Below are 14,781 nucleotides of genomic sequence, written 5' to 3'. Positions count from 1 at the left end.
ACACTGCCGCACTGGAGAGGGGGGGGGGTTGTCATCAACGGTTTGACTGCCCACTTATGCGCTATTGGAGCAGCATAGGAGGACCCAGTTGCTTGGAACCGAGACTGACAGGGCAAAGGACGCTAAGACTTATGTTTGGTTCCATGGTCGGTATTATTGAGACATTCCACTGTTACCACCGAGCATTCTCTACAAATCCAGACATTGCCATTTGCTCTTTTCAATCCACTCTGTCGATTGTGCCTTGCTGTTCCCTTTGGATAGATGAAGGAACTAAGAGCCTCGACCTGCCCTGTCTCTTGCCTACCTGCTGACTTGATACTTCGAAGTCATGACACTTTGCCATCGTTCTTTTAGACACCCTCAGTCCGTGTATCGTTAGCCTTACCCTTGGCCTGTCTCTTTTACTTCGAGCATGGCTCAACTCGAGCCGCTGTCCCTGGTTCACCAAGCTGAACCCACTTGCCGCAGAGAAACCAACAGAAGCGGCGTCCGCTACTGCCATTCGTCATTTCGTCTAAATCTATTACTATTGCGTTCTCCGAAGAGGAATAAGGTGTTGAAACGGTGAGAAAGAGAGAAAAATTACACCGCCTCAGCTCGATTGGAAGTCAGACACCAGCTTTCCAGATATCTTGGCCAATGAAGAAACTTCTAATGGGCCATTCTCAACAGTAGACATTTACAGAGGATGTGGCACTCTTCTGCTACATTGTCTGCATCGTCTGCCTCTTCTGCCTCTTCTGCCTCTAGCATGAACTGTCTAATACGTTCAGCCACTGCGATGCAGGACATCGTGCAAGCTGCGTCAGCAGCCGTGACGGCTGTCAAAACAGGACAAAGATGCATCCGCCTACCTCTCGATCCGTGTCATGATTGAACAGAGATGGCCCATCCAAGCCACGAATATCACCTTTGTCACGCAGCTGTAACAAAGTTCCGACGTCAAGTGATTCACCGCCACAGCGTATTAGGATTTGAGGTTCAACTTGGTGGAAGATCTCTAATGTAGGTGAATGGAAACTGTGTGTCCTATTAGAGAAGCAAACATCATGACTCCACTATGATGCGCCTGGGATTCGGATTAACCTTAGACATCACCATGTATCGGCGTCAAATTGCTTTTTGTTAAAGAAGGTCTCTATTCAAGATCATAGCCAGCGAGCAAGATAGATAGAACTCCTGCATCACTCACCCTCCTTCCTCGTTGCACACATATCTCAGCACAATTACGGTCTCTATTCAAGAACAAAGACAGCGAACAAGATAAGAAGAACTCCTGCATCGCTCACCCTCGTCCCTCGTTGCGCACGCATCCCAGCACGAACACGACCGAGGAAAGTACTGAGCGAAAAACGACCGTGGAGGATTTCAGACTTCGAGAACTTCACCAACAACACACTACATGTCTCAACCAGCACAGCAGCCACAGGACCCTACCATCCTCACAGCCGACGAAACGCTCCAGGTTGCAAAATGCTGCCAATTGGTGGAAGACGAGTCCCTGCGAAAGGAGGAGTCGGACAAGAAGACCACAGGGGAAGACGCAGCTGGTTTCCGGCTTATAGACGAAATCGACGAGACTTTGAAACCCCATACTCTGCATGTGCTTGAACCTGCTCTCGATTACTTGCGAAAAAAGCTCCCAGAGAATGAGAACACCCCAAGGGTGGACGTTGTTCTTCATCTTAAAACGATACAGGAGATCTCCCGGGAATGTCAGCCGGACTCCCTGGAGGCGACAATTGAAGCCTTCAATAACAAGCATTCTATCGACTCGGGGCAGGGGTTCAAGCTACTTAAATTTGGGCACCGGGAACTCCACGACCAGGTCCACCAGCCTGAAGGTGTATGTATCCCATTCTTGCCTGTACATCTTCCACTCTCTTCTTGATTTCGCACTGCTATGCTTGCATTGTTGATACTGACTCCACGCCTAGGACGCGCCGGCTTCCATTCAACAACATAGTAATGAGACCTGTGTAGAGGCCGACTGCATTCGTTCGTCTCTGAGATGCTTGTTCGGCCGCATTGTACCACGTTCATTGCCCGGTGGGGACACGCTGTATGACGTATTGCCTTACCTCCCAATAATGGTGGTGCTTCGGCAGAAAGGAAGTCACGAGCACAACGACGAGGGCATAGAGCAACCCCGTCGGCGCAGACAAGATGCTGCAGTTGGCGGAAATATGGAACCGTATGCTCAAGAGAGAGGCCGGACTATACCCCGTCTGCACAGAGAAGATGCCACTCTTGGCGAAAATACGGAAGTCTCTATTGAAGAGGAAAACGAATCCCACAGGCGCTCGGAGTGAGATGGCAGTTCGGCCAGCCAAGCTTAGCTCGGTCAAACTCTTAGTGAGCAAATCACTACTTATTGAACTATAGAGTTTTCAATCAGCGCCACAAGTTTCCATCAGTGATGGTGTTTGTGCCTGCTTTTGTACAGAACCGGCTTTTTGTATGTTTCGACTCTTAATGAAGGAGACAATAACATGGAAAGAGACATACTTTGCGAGCATCGGCAGGTTCCGGGTAGCTTCATTCAGCAGTGATTCATAGGAAAAGTTCACCAGTGTCTCGTTGATCTTCACAATCTTCAAGGTGATATATCCTCCGTGACAGCTGTGCATTTACTCGTTTATTAAATCAACCCCGACTCTTTTCAGAGACACCACAGCCCACTCTGGGTACTTTGACTTATCGTCGTAGAGATTACCGAAAAATTGCCTGATATAAGCAGGGTACCTGTCTTCGATGACAGCTTGCCGGATCTCTCTCATGAGATTCAGCTGATACCAGACGTTGTGTATGCTCAGCAAGTGAGCGGCCACAGTTTCCTTGCCCGCATTGTGGTTGATGAAAGCTCTGGTTATGCCCAGGCCACCCTCGCTCTTCCGGCAACATATACAGCCACATCCTTCCTCAATAGGGCCGAAGTCGTTCTCAAATCGCCAGTTGCGAATGTTCAGTACGCCGTGCTTCGTGATTGCGTTGCCGAAGCGGGCCGTCCGCGTAGGCCAGACACAATCGAACATGTCCGCCCCCAATGCGACGCTCACAACCAGGTCCTCAGGGTATCCGATGCCCATGACATATCGAGGCTTAAGATCCGGTAGCAGCTCCGTACAAGTCTCGACAACACGGCAGTAATCCGTCTTGGCTTCGCCGCCACTCAAACCACCAATGGCAATGCCCGGAGTATCGCGCGCCAACATCTCCCTTGTGCACTCCCGTCGCATTTCAAGGTCAAGACCGCCCTGAATGATGCAGAAGAGATTCTGTGTGTTCGGGTTCTTGTGCGCCGCGATGCACCGATCCAGCCATCTTACACTACGCTCCATGGCCTCACGCATACGGGCTGCATCGGGGGATGTCGTGACGAGCACGTCGTCGAGCTGCATCATAATGTCGCTGCCGATCGAATTCTGCAGAGACATGGAATGTTCTGGAGTTAGAAGCATGGGCGAGCCGTCATGGGGGCTGAGGAAGCGCACACCCTCTTCAGTGATTTTGGCTAACTTGAGGAGACTGACCATCTGAAAGCTATAGATACCGTCAGCATCTCGATAAAAAACCCCGCACTTCAGCTATGAGTATATGTACCCTCCACTATCTGTCAAAAGATTATGTTTCCATCCTTGGAGCTTGTGCGCGCCGCCGATTTTGTCCAGTACATCTTGGCCAGGCTTCAGACCCAGGTGGTAAGTGTTGTTCAGGCACAGACGGCAGCCCGTCTCCTCGAGCTGTTCGGGAGTCAAGCCTTTGAGCGAAGCTTGCGTTGCGACGGGCATGAACATCGGAAGCTGGACCAGGCCATGAGGAAGCGTCAGGACGGATGCGCGGGCTCTCGTTGTCTAGCCTAAATCGTCAGTATGCGAACCAGAATGGCCTGAAGACCGTGAGTCAATCACGAGGCGGGGTTGACTTACTGAACAACGAGCGACGAGCTCGAAAGTGAGAGCGGGCGAGGACCCGATGTTGGTTGATGCCATCCTTTTGGCTATCCACATGGGCGATCGCGCAGTCCACAGGCTGCTGGTTTTCAATGTGGGAGGAAAAGGAAGAGGGCTGAGTGCGAGTTGGTAAAATGCAATTCTCCAAATTCGAGCCGCTAGACGATGCGCTTTCCCACCGGCGTTGGTGGGGCCGTTGAGTGTCACTCCCCCCCGACTGTTCCTTGAGCGGTTTGATCCGAACATTGAGGTACCTTTGGTACCTTACTTAGGCGCCTACCGGTAGTGCTTCTAATTTGAGAAGAGAATCTCTTAAAAATTTCGTCACATTCGGATTTTAGTTTTACAATTGCAAAGTAACTGATTTCCCCATCTTCCCAAGGTTTTCTCGCCATCTTTCATACAATCACACCTGAGCCTTTCGAGCAAGAGTCTTCTTATACCTGAAATACCTTGGGCTTAGATCAAGTGACAGATGGAAGGTAGAAACACTCCAGGTGGTGGTGGTGGTGGTGAGGAGCAGTAGAGACGACAGGGGTAGCTCTCACCCAATCAGATGTCACCGGCTTCTTCCGTACTCCAATTGAAATTTCTCACGCGACGCTGCACTCTGGTCATCATACAGCGATACATACGACTGAGGACGACCAAGCTCATCAGAGAGCTTCGACAGCCGCCATGTCTGCCCGAATGTCGCCCGGAGGGGCGCTCCTGAGATCATCTCGGATGTTCTCTGTCCCCAACCCGCTTCCTCAACCCGGAGGCCAAGCCGCTGCGATCGCTCGATATGCATCCCCGACGGCGACCGCGCCTTATCCCACGTACCAATCCATCACCACGACCGAATCCTCGAGAGTCCTCGGTGACTGGGGCTTCAAACGATCTCTACCTCTTCGATCTACGACCAAGTCATCAACTCCCGTTGTCCGTATCAAGGATATTGACTGCTTTGAGAATGTCACCGATTACACCTCCGCCGCAGACCACACCTTATCTCTTCAGAAGTTCCACGAGCTCAACCTACCCGTCTCACTACCTGGCTCCAACCGGTCACGTCTTGGTGGTGTTCACATCGGAGCGAAATCCGTTTTCGAAGAAGATGGCGACTTTACGACAATTGAGCCTGGCCGCGAGAACGAAGATAAGAGGTGGAAGTTTAAAGGCCCTTGGCTGGCCGGTCTTACCGAGGGCGAATTCAACGAGTACCTGCGCAGGGCCGTCCGCAACAAGCGACGATTGTTCCGCGGCTTCTTGCGGGAGCGCATCGCGTCCGACGAAACCACCAAACAGCATCAAAAATCCTTGGAGGCTGGAGAAGCCCAGCCTAAACGCATTCTGGCTGGCGAGGTCACGAAGGAGCAACTCACAGAGTACATTCGCAAGTTGCGTAACGACCGCATCACATTGTATTCGCTTGTCAGCGAGTTCCTGGACCTCGCTCCCCTGAACCCGCCCAGTTCCTTGACCGAATTCAACAAGACGACCGAGAAGACCAAGCGCCCCAGCATGTACGCCGAGCATGGTCCGCCGGCTTCTCACCCATCGGGCGGTATCTCATACCTCCGCACATCTAACTTTGCAGAGAACCACCCGGTATACGGCCCTCAGGCGCACCAGACCCCCGTTTTGGCACGAATCGTTTCCCCGAGATCAGGAACAAACAACGCAAAGTTGGGTGTCGGAGGCTTCATCACGGATGTTCCCCAGGGTGACACAGCGTTCAACCACAGAGCTTTTGTTGGACGCCACAACAAGGTGGCTGGTGTTGTCACGTTCGACCCTGATATCAAGGGAGGCGCCAAGGCCTATGTTTCGCCTACCTCGGCTCGCATTGACTCGGCTGGTGGTGTCCAAATCACGGTCGGTGAGGCCAATGAAGAGGCTCAGCTCATTCTGAAGGAGTTGGTAGGAAAGGCCAAGATCTACAATGACAAGACTGAACCAGAAGCACCCGCACCCTCCCGCAGAACATTCATCCGAAATGTGCAGGTGAACAACCAAAAACCTGGTATCAACGCTGTTGGTAGCTCCAGGAGCTACGGCCTTGACTCTTGAGGATAGTGATGATGGCGTTGAAAGCGCTTTTCTTCACAAGACTAGGCGCAAATGAGCCTCGGACAGCAGAGCATGGAGCTGTCTGGCAGCATACATCTTTGTGCCAAGTGTGCCGAGTGTACTATGTATGGTATTGTAAAATAAGAAGAATACAAACTGAGTTTCGACACTTCCTTGACTAAATGTGATTACTGGGGGGCAAGACTATGGAATGTAAGTATCATGCTATTGAACTGGGCTCTAGATTGGTACGAGAGCTAGGTGTAGTTGGCCGTCAGTGAGAGATTAGGAAATGTCTTCGTTCCTAAAGGCATTTAATCTCAAGAGAAGAAGAGGGTCCGACCCTATCTAGGAATTCTCAGAACCTCTAGCATGATATAATTGTCTACACGGTAGTGGCAGGACGTTTAAGTCGATACGGGGTGAGATGCTTTGGGTGCACCCGTGGTGGCTCCAAGACCCGTGGCGGCTCCAAGGCATCACCTAACCCGATCTGGGTCCGATTGGGTCTGCGGCACTGCGAGATCACGTGTACTTACCAAATCCTGCCCCATGGCTCGTGCACGAGAATTTGCACGCCCCACATCACGGCCCTAAAATTTGTCAAACATATCAAAATTGCATCTGCCGAGCGGACTTATTGCGAACACCACGACAGCCTCACTAACCGACCAACTCCCTCTTCCAGCCAAACACCCCCCCTCCTTTGAGTCAGTACCGCCAAAATGGGTCGCGTTCGCACCAAGACCGTCAAGAAGTCCGCCAAGGTCATCATTGAGCGGTACTACCCCAGACTCACCCTGGACTTCGAGACCAACAAGCGCATCTGCGATGAGATCGCCATCATCGCCTCCAAGCGCCTCCGCAACAAGGTCAGCAAAATTCCACCAGACACGAATGAGCGAGCGTTTTCGAAATCGGTCGAACAGGAAGAGACTGCATTGAGAAAAGAGAGCAAATTTGCTGACGTCGGAGTGAATTGCAGATTGCTGGCTACACCACCCACTTGATGAAGCGTATCCAGCGTGGTCCCGTCCGCGGTATCTCCTTCAAGCTTCAGGAGGAGGAGCGTGAGCGCAAGGATCAGTTCGTCCCCGAGGTCTCCGCCCTCGACTTCACTCAGAACACCGAGAGCGGCCAGCTCGAGGTCGACGTCGAGACCAAGGACCTGCTCAAGCACCTCGGCGTACGTTCCCTCCCCTTGACTCTACACCTATCCCTCCCGAAGAGCACGACCATGCTGACCATGATGCGCTTCACAGTTCGATGCTATCCCCGTCAACGTCACCCCCGTCGGCCAGACCCAGGTCCAGGAGCGTGGTGGTCGCTTCGGTGGCCGCCCCCCTCGCCGCGACTAAATTTTTGTCGTCGATTGTGGATAGGAAAATTGGGTGGTTTTTACGGACTTACGGCAACGGCATATGATGATACACATTGCTACAGGCGTCTTATGGACGGTAGTGAGTTCACACTAGAACTTCCAAAGAAAAGTTCTGTTTTCCCACACAAGGTGTCGCCGATTCTCTAGGGTAATTCCGGAGATGACGCTCGACTGCCAATTCTTTCTTTCCGCACACCGTGATACTGTCCCTCTGACCTCGAAGTTCGACCGAGCGTTATCCCGAGTAGTCAAAACTTGGCGTTGCTCACGTCACCGTTACGTGAAGTACCTTAAATCGGAACCGGTGTGCCTTTCTGGGTATCAAATCTATATAGAGCAACCGGTCACTGCGAAGCCTGAATGAGCTGTTCCACGCTCCGAATGCCTACTATCCCACTCCTAGTAAAACCTACATTATGCGTTGTCGCGGTCAAGTTCTGCTTCAGCCTGGGAGGCTTCAGCAATTGCTTGCGCCTTGCCAGCTCCTGGCCTATAACCCTCAACAAGCAAGTGAGCGTCATCTGGATCTCCAAACACCCCGTGGTCTGTTGGCGGCTTGACCTCCCTCTCCCTAATTGCAAGTGTAAATGACTTGCCAGGTTGGCCCGACCCCCGCGTCTCTCCTCTCTCCAGGGCGAGAGTAGCATACTCGTCAGCCGCCCTCCTACCGTCTTCCAACTTCGAACTTGTGAGCTCGCGCGTGGCTTGTATCGCAGGGTCCTCCTGCCTTGCCTCTACCTCTCCGTACAGTTCAATCTCGATATCCGGCAAGCCAGCCCGCTCCCACGCAGCCGTCTCGTTGAGCTGCACCTTGATGTACATCGCCCTACGCTGGCAGTCCTTAGAGCACCACTTCTCCGACTCCTTGCGGTTAACGATATCAAAGTCGGCCTTGCCAAAGTTGACGAGCCTCCACTCGCCGCCTTTGGAGGCGATTGGTTTCGGCTGCGCGCAGAGGGTGTACCCGCACAGGCCGTTGACATTGCGCTCCTCGACGAGGTCGTCGTAGTCAGAGGGCTGGAAGAGACGGATACTGGCCTTAAAGTCGGCGACGTCGCGCGGGGAGGGTTTCGCGGCGGAGAAGGTTCTGCTGCCGCGCTCGGTGGGGTACTCTGAGAGCTCAGCCAGGCTCTCGAGGATCTGGAGTTCGAGGTCCTTGCGCTGCTGGATGATGCGGGCGTGCTGGAGTGCGATTTCGCGCGGGTCTTGTTTTCGGGGGTTGAGGACAGCGTTGGCGGCTCCGCTGCCGGAGGTGGAGGCTCCGGTTGCTGTCTTCTTGAGGATACCCTTCAATGGCCGGGTATCGGTGGCCATGGTAGAAGTTGTTGTATGAGTGTGCTTGCCGTGAGAGGGAAAGACTGTAGGCTTAGCTAATGCGCAGCACGTCGTCGGATGTCCTCCGGTGGGAACTCGGAACTCGGCTATCAAAGATCAAAAAGCCTTTGAACATTGAGTATATGTTGAGCGGATGGGAGATGTTGTCGTGGTTACACGCGCGAGACAGGCTGAAATGGGGCGTTGAGGGAGGTGGTGAGAAGTGGTTGGAGATGGGAGTATATGAAAATTGTTAAGCAATTGGAGAATGTTCGATGCCGCGGTGTTGTTGCCGACACTACGGATACACCCCACACTTCCCAGCAGGACCACGCTTCCAGGCGCTTTGCTGGCGAGATGTGGCTCGGGGTGCTCGGGTGGCTTGGACGGCCGTGACTCCGTTTTTTGCTTCCCCTCCATTGCTCCCATGCCCGCCTTTGCCCCTCGACTGGACTCTCGGGGGGGGTTCGATTGGCTCAGGCGGCTGAAGAAACGTAGCGCATCTTCCGTCCGCTCTCATCTCCAACACTGGGTTGGTTTGACTGGTGACCTCGTGTTGACACCGGGCTGCCCTGCGCCACGGTCGAATGACTTTTCCAAGCTCCTTCAGTTCATCCAGCAATGCACTCTCTTGACCTCACCATACAGTAGCTACCTATGGAAGTTAGGTGCCTAACCTAGCTGTTTCCTTTACCTTGGTCTGCTTCCTGACACAACCTTGTCCAGCCAACCACGAGCTCCGTGAGGTACCAGCTGGCCTTGCCACATGCGCCTGATGTGCGTTGGTCTTGCCGTTGCTCCCGTTCATCGATGTAGAATCTAGGTCAGGTAGATATTGCTCCTATGAAACTTCCAAAGGGTATTGCGTAGCATCAAGGTATAGCAATGTGAAGTGTTGCAGCAATCGGTGATGCAGTCCCAACTTTGCGACAATTTTCTGAGGAAGTCGACCGAAGCGCAGAATGCAGGCGCAGGCGACAAATGAGATGCGATAGACTTCTCTGGCCGGTCTTTGGATGACCGCTGTGGTGAACCCCTGCCCTTAGCACCCGTGTGGCATCGCCTACCTGTGGATGTTTGATGGGAATATGTCACCGGGGGACAGAGACGATCCAATGCAACAGCGACGAAAGAGACAAGAACACAGCAGTCATCCATGCAAAAGAGGGACATGAAAACTAGGTAAGCATAGTAAAGTGTACTCAAATCCAGGGTTGCACTGTGTCCAGGCAGACGCACCCTACCCGAAATGCTCATCTCACCCGCGTCGCGCATTGCGGCTCCAGAGTACCCAATATGCACCACATCCAAGCCAACCCCAAAACTTAAGCCAAGGCACGGTACCTCGAGGTATTCGTAGACAAAAACACACGAGAAAAGAGAAGGCATTTGTCAACGGGGTGTCTGGGGCTGCATACATGACTCTTGTGTTCGCATAGTGCAGACTTCCCAGGCAGGGCCCCCAATTGCCCCGACACATTGAACTAAGAGAGTTACAAGTTCATGCGCTGACGTCGACACGCCAACTTGTAGATCCCTCCACCCCCGTCCGTCCCTTCCTCACAGCCTCCTTCTCCGACCGCTCCCCCCCCTTCCTCCCCCTCGATCAGTTTGAGAAATCGCCAGCGCAGTCGCAACCCGCTCAACAACACCGTCACCGTCCACCTTGTCATAATTTTCTACTCTCACGGGCTCGTTTCGCACATCGCTGCCGTTGTTGCTGTTGCTCCTACCCGAATCTGACCTCCGTGCTTTCGCTTCCGGTCGTAGCTGCTGCTGCAACCAACAGCCCACGCAAGGTCTAAGCTGCTGACGACGTTCCGATTCCGTTGCCCCACACTATAGAGCTCCAGCGTCGGTCGCTCTGACCTGCGGCACCCAACTCCTCTTTCGACCGTCCAGGTGTTCGCATCCCACAAACACACCGACGACAAGCCAAATCGACAACTACGACGATATTGACGAAAGCGACGGACTATCCCGACCACTGCCGGCCATGTCGACCGCCCCTTTCAGGGTCAAGGCCCTGTTCGAATACTCCTCGCCCCACGAGGATGACCTCCAGTTCCCCGCCGGCGTCATCATCACCGTGACGGACGAGGAGGATGCTGACTGGTTCACCGGCGAGTACGTTGACGACTCTGGCGCCAAGCACGAAGGAATCTTTCCTCGCAATTTCGTCGAGAAATTCGAACCCCAGGCCCCGCCTCGCCCAACGAGAACCCGAACCAAGAAAGAGGCCGAGGTAACGTCCCCCGTTTCGGAGGCGGCCGCCCCAGCTCCTCAATCCGAGCTTAAGCCCGCCCAAGAAGCTCACAATGAGGTCGAGAAACCCGCGCCGCCCCCCGCTGCTGCTGTATCTGCCTCGCTCGAAGCACCCGCAGCTCCCGAGCCCGAGCCTGTGAAGGCACCTGAGCCAATCCCCGAACCGACCCCGGTTTCTCCGGCTCCCAAGACTGAGTCCCCCGCAGCTACATCGCCTCCCATCGCCAAGGCAGCGCCTGCTTCATCGAAGCCCGGACCACCGCCCAAACCGTCCAGCAATGCTTTCAAGGATCGCATCGCTGCATTCAACAAGGCCTCGGCCGCTCCCATTACGCCCTTTAAGCCGAGCGGGCTGGCCCAAGGTTCCTATCACATCAAGAAGCCCTTCGTGGCTCCTCCTCCAAGCCGCAATGCATACGTTCCCCCACCTACACAGGCACCGATCGCAAAGGTTTATCGAAGGGACGAGGACCCGGAAATTTTGGAAAGAGAGGCAGAAGCCCAGGAGAGCGCTGAGAAGGCTGGCATAGTTCCTGGTCCCTCCGGCGAAGAGGGCGAAGATGTGCCGAAGCCGACCACCCTGAAGGAGCGCATTGCACTTCTTCAAAGACAGCAACAAGAACAAGCACAGCGTAACGCCGAGGCCGCTGCGAAGAAGAAGGCTGCACGACCACCAACCAAGAAGCGCACCGACAGCCAGGAGGGTCCTGAGGATGCCGGCGCTGCTCCTGCTCCTGCACCCGAGGCCGATGCGGAGGAGGTGGCGGGCCGAAGTTCGATAGATTCAGCGCGTATGCCACCCCCACCTAGACGAAAGTCTTCCAAGGGCCCTGTTACCGAGAGCTACCATGACGGTAATGAAGCGGACATGTCTGGGGCTGGTGACACTACAGAGGGTCCGGAAGATCTCACCGAACGCGATGACAGTGATGCAGCTCCACGGCCTGTTCCCCGGCCTGTTCCTCGGCCTCAAGTCGCCTCGCCTATTGAGGCAAGACATGAGGAAGACCCAGCTGATGAGCAAGGCGAAGACGATGAAGAAGACGAGGACGATGTTGACCCCGAGGTCCGCAGAAAGGAGGAGCTTCGAGCCAGAATGGCTAAAATGAGCGGCGGGATGGGAATGCACGGCATGTTTGGAATCCCAATGGCTGCTCCGGCTATTCCAAAGAAGAAGAAGACAATCGAAAAGCCAGTGGAAGCCTCGCCAACAGAGGAGCACGAAGAGGAGACATCACCTACTAGCCGTGTCGCCGTGCCGGGTATGATGGCATTGCCAGGGCTGAGCGCACCCAAACGCCAAGAAGAGGCTGCCACTGAGCCTGAGCCGCCAACATCTCCCAGAGCGCCGCCTCCACCTCCACGAACAATTGAGGTCGATGATGACAGAGACGAGCCCATTACGAGCCCCCCTCCTAGTCGTAAGTTGTTCAACACGTCTGCCGAGAATATCTCAATTCTCTTTGCTAACCATAGAAAGTTCCTCTCCGTGAACCCTCTGGAGCTCCTCCAGTTCCAGGATCCCGGCCCGCAGCGCCGCCTGTTCCCATCGATTGTGAGTTCTCTGCCTTGCGTAAGCTCAGATCGAAACAATGGCTTATAGTAGTTCAGCTCGGCCCCCTACTTCTGGGCTCAAATCCCCCAGTGAAGGCTCAGTGTCCGACGACGAGCTATCAGGAGGTGCCCACGATACTCCCAAGGCCGAAGAAGCACGAGCACCCCCACCACTGCCGCCAGTTGCCACTGCCGCACGCTCGCCACCTCCCATCCCTGGTTCCGAGTTTTCACCAACGTCTCCCACCAGCTCTGCAAGCAAGCGGATGAGCAGAGTCCCGCCTCCTATCCCTGGAGCGGCGCCTCCCATCCCCACGGCACAATCGCGACCGCCTCCTCCACCACCTCCAGGTGGCGCTCTGAGTCGTCAGTCGACGCAGGACATGCACGTAGCATCACCTATATCACCTCCGATCAGACCTCCTCAACAAGGTGACGATGAGGACGAGGTTACCGAGTATGAGGGAGACTACGACACCGACATTGCCTCGTCAGTTCCCCACAAGGACGCTCTCAAGTCTCACGCGAGGGACTCGAGCCTCGACGACAACACACCAGTCAGGTCCCCCATTTCTCCGACCCTACCACCGACCATGCCGCCGCCCATCCCAACCGGCCCGCCACCTAGAGCTGCCCCACCCCCGGTGCCGACTGCTGATAAGCGCCGCTCGGTGGATGTACCACGAACAGCTCCCCCGCCTCCTCCGCCGGCGAGAGACGATGACGAGTATGACCCCTATAACTACTCAACCCCGAAGCTGCCGTACTCTCAGCGAACCCCGAAGATCGATGAGGAAGGATACTTCCAGGATGATGCTCCGCCTATGCCATCGCCGTCTCACACGAGAGCTCCGCCTCCCGCCCCTCCTGGTGGCCGAGCTCGCCAGTCTCTGGATGTATCGCGAGCCTCCATGTCTCAACGGCGCTCTATGGATGCGCACAGACCTTCCATGTCCACAGAATCAGGCTTCATCGCTAACAATGTTGACTTGGCCAAGCAAAGTGGATGGTGGCGTCAGGATAAGACAGTACCTCCCGTGTTCCAGGGTAGAAAGGACTTGTACTACGAGACAGATGACTCGACATCAGGCTCCCACGTTACACGTACCATCTATGTGCTCTTCCAAGATTACTCGCAGACCATCGTCACTGTTGTATACGACCAGAACAACGCGGCAGACGTCCAGCTAGATCAACGACATGATCCGCCTCCCAGAGCGCTGCGACAAGATGAGCTTGAGCAATCCTACGAACGCTTCGGAAGGCCCATCTCCGAGGCGGTCGTCTCCAAGAAGGAGACGGTTGTTGGCGATGGAACGCCGCAAAGTCTCATCCACGAGCTCTTGAAGCCGTTCAGCGATGCCCTGGCGCCGATTGGTACTAGGGCTTATGGCGCGCTCGTCTACTCCAACATGGCCAACGCTTCAACACAACAAAACGACCAGATTCGACCCGGCGATATCATTTCCATTCGAAACGCTCGGTTCCAGGGCAAGCACGGCCCCATGCACGCCAAGTATTCGATGGAGGTTGGCAAGCCCGACCACGTGGCGGTTGTGTCGGAATGGGATGGTACGAAGAAAAAGGTCCGCGCCTGGGAGCAGGGCCGCGAAAGCAAAAAGAACAAAGTCGAGAGCTTCAAGCTGGATGACTTGCGTAGTGGTGAGGTTAAAATTTGGCGGGTGATGCCCCGGAGCTGGGTGGGGTGGAACAGCCCGTCTTAGGGGACATGCTGGGAGCCTCCACGGCAGCCGCCGCTGCGAAGAAGGACGACAGTCAGCTCGCTTAAGAGGGACTACTCGCCCCAACGACGAAGGCACCGACTAGGAGGTGTCCACGGTTACGACGGATCGGTCTGATGCATCTATTGCGCGTTCAGAAGAGGATGGGAGATAGACTGGGATCTTTCTTCATCTCGCTCGTCCTCGTGTTATTCATTCGCTATACGCCCGCAGCATAGTTTGCCTTAGGTAGCTAGTAGCAACGCATTGATTCTATTTGGTCTAACCCTCTGGTTGACGTGATTTGGCGTCATTCTGGTTGTGCTTCTCCGCTTCAACATGGGCTGGCTCGGTAACGTTTGATACTCATATGGGAGATGAGGATGGAAAAATATGCTTCAATCTGCTTCTCAAAGGCGTCCACTTGCAGTTTTTCTTCCATTTTTTTATATATATACAGTCTGGAACCACTATCAAAGGATTCTTGCCTGTCCTGAACTGCCTTGGATGGGGCTGATGCAGATGTTGTGGTCCT

At 54.4% G+C, this 14,781-nt stretch overlaps 6 protein-coding genes across 6 annotated transcripts; 4 read left to right on the top strand and 2 right to left on the bottom strand.

Moving 5' to 3' along the window:
• Positions 1-1,405: 1,405 nt before the first annotated feature.
• Positions 1,406-2,315, top strand: CORC01_02420 (uncharacterized protein; the record flags this gene model as incomplete). Its single annotated transcript, XM_022614070.1, has 2 exons — positions 1,406-1,849; positions 1,941-2,315. The coding sequence occupies 2 exons, from the start codon at positions 1,406-1,408 to the stop codon at positions 2,313-2,315; spliced, it is 819 nt and encodes a 272-aa protein (XP_022479282.1).
• A 318-nt stretch (positions 2,316-2,633) lies between these two features.
• CORC01_02419 (queuine tRNA-ribosyltransferase) lies at positions 2,634-3,995 on the bottom strand (the record flags this gene model as incomplete). Its single annotated transcript, XM_022614069.1, has 3 exons — positions 2,634-3,546; positions 3,607-3,857; positions 3,933-3,995. The coding sequence occupies 3 exons, from the start codon at positions 3,993-3,995 to the stop codon at positions 2,634-2,636; spliced, it is 1,227 nt and encodes a 408-aa protein (XP_022479281.1).
• A 639-nt stretch (positions 3,996-4,634) lies between these two features.
• CORC01_02418 (uncharacterized protein) lies at positions 4,635-6,011 on the top strand (the record flags this gene model as incomplete). The annotated part of the gene is made up of 1 exon (XM_022614068.1): positions 4,635-6,011. The coding sequence occupies one exon, from the start codon at positions 4,635-4,637 to the stop codon at positions 6,009-6,011; it is 1,377 nt and encodes a 458-aa protein (XP_022479280.1).
• Positions 6,012-6,736: 725 nt separating this feature from the next.
• Positions 6,737-7,369, top strand: CORC01_02417 (40S ribosomal protein S17; the record flags this gene model as incomplete). The annotated part of the gene is made up of 3 exons (XM_022614067.1): positions 6,737-6,883; positions 6,997-7,197; positions 7,274-7,369. The coding sequence occupies 3 exons, from the start codon at positions 6,737-6,739 to the stop codon at positions 7,367-7,369; spliced, it is 444 nt and encodes a 147-aa protein (XP_022479279.1).
• A 437-nt stretch (positions 7,370-7,806) lies between these two features.
• On the bottom strand, positions 7,807-8,706 carry CORC01_02416 (Rtr1/RPAP2 family protein; the record flags this gene model as incomplete). Its single annotated transcript, XM_022614066.1, has 1 exon — positions 7,807-8,706. The coding sequence occupies one exon, from the start codon at positions 8,704-8,706 to the stop codon at positions 7,807-7,809; it is 900 nt and encodes a 299-aa protein (XP_022479278.1).
• A 1,156-nt stretch (positions 8,707-9,862) lies between these two features.
• Positions 9,863-14,249, top strand: CORC01_02415 (SH3 domain-containing protein; the record flags this gene model as incomplete). Its single annotated transcript, XM_022614065.1, has 4 exons — positions 9,863-9,888; positions 10,552-12,392; positions 12,452-12,526; positions 12,583-14,249. 4 exons carry the CDS (start codon positions 9,863-9,865, stop codon positions 14,247-14,249), a joined length of 3,609 nt encoding a protein of 1,202 aa, XP_022479277.1.
• Between the last annotated feature and the right edge of the window lie 532 nt (positions 14,250-14,781).

This window comes from Colletotrichum orchidophilum (genome assembly GCF_001831195.1).
Source record: "Colletotrichum orchidophilum strain IMI 309357 chromosome Unknown Scaffold_14.1, whole genome shotgun sequence".
Lineage (NCBI taxonomy): Eukaryota > Fungi > Ascomycota > Sordariomycetes > Glomerellales > Glomerellaceae > Colletotrichum > Colletotrichum orchidophilum.
The sequence above is the reverse complement of the archived record's forward strand: the minus strand, read 5'-3'. Positions and strand labels throughout refer to the sequence as shown.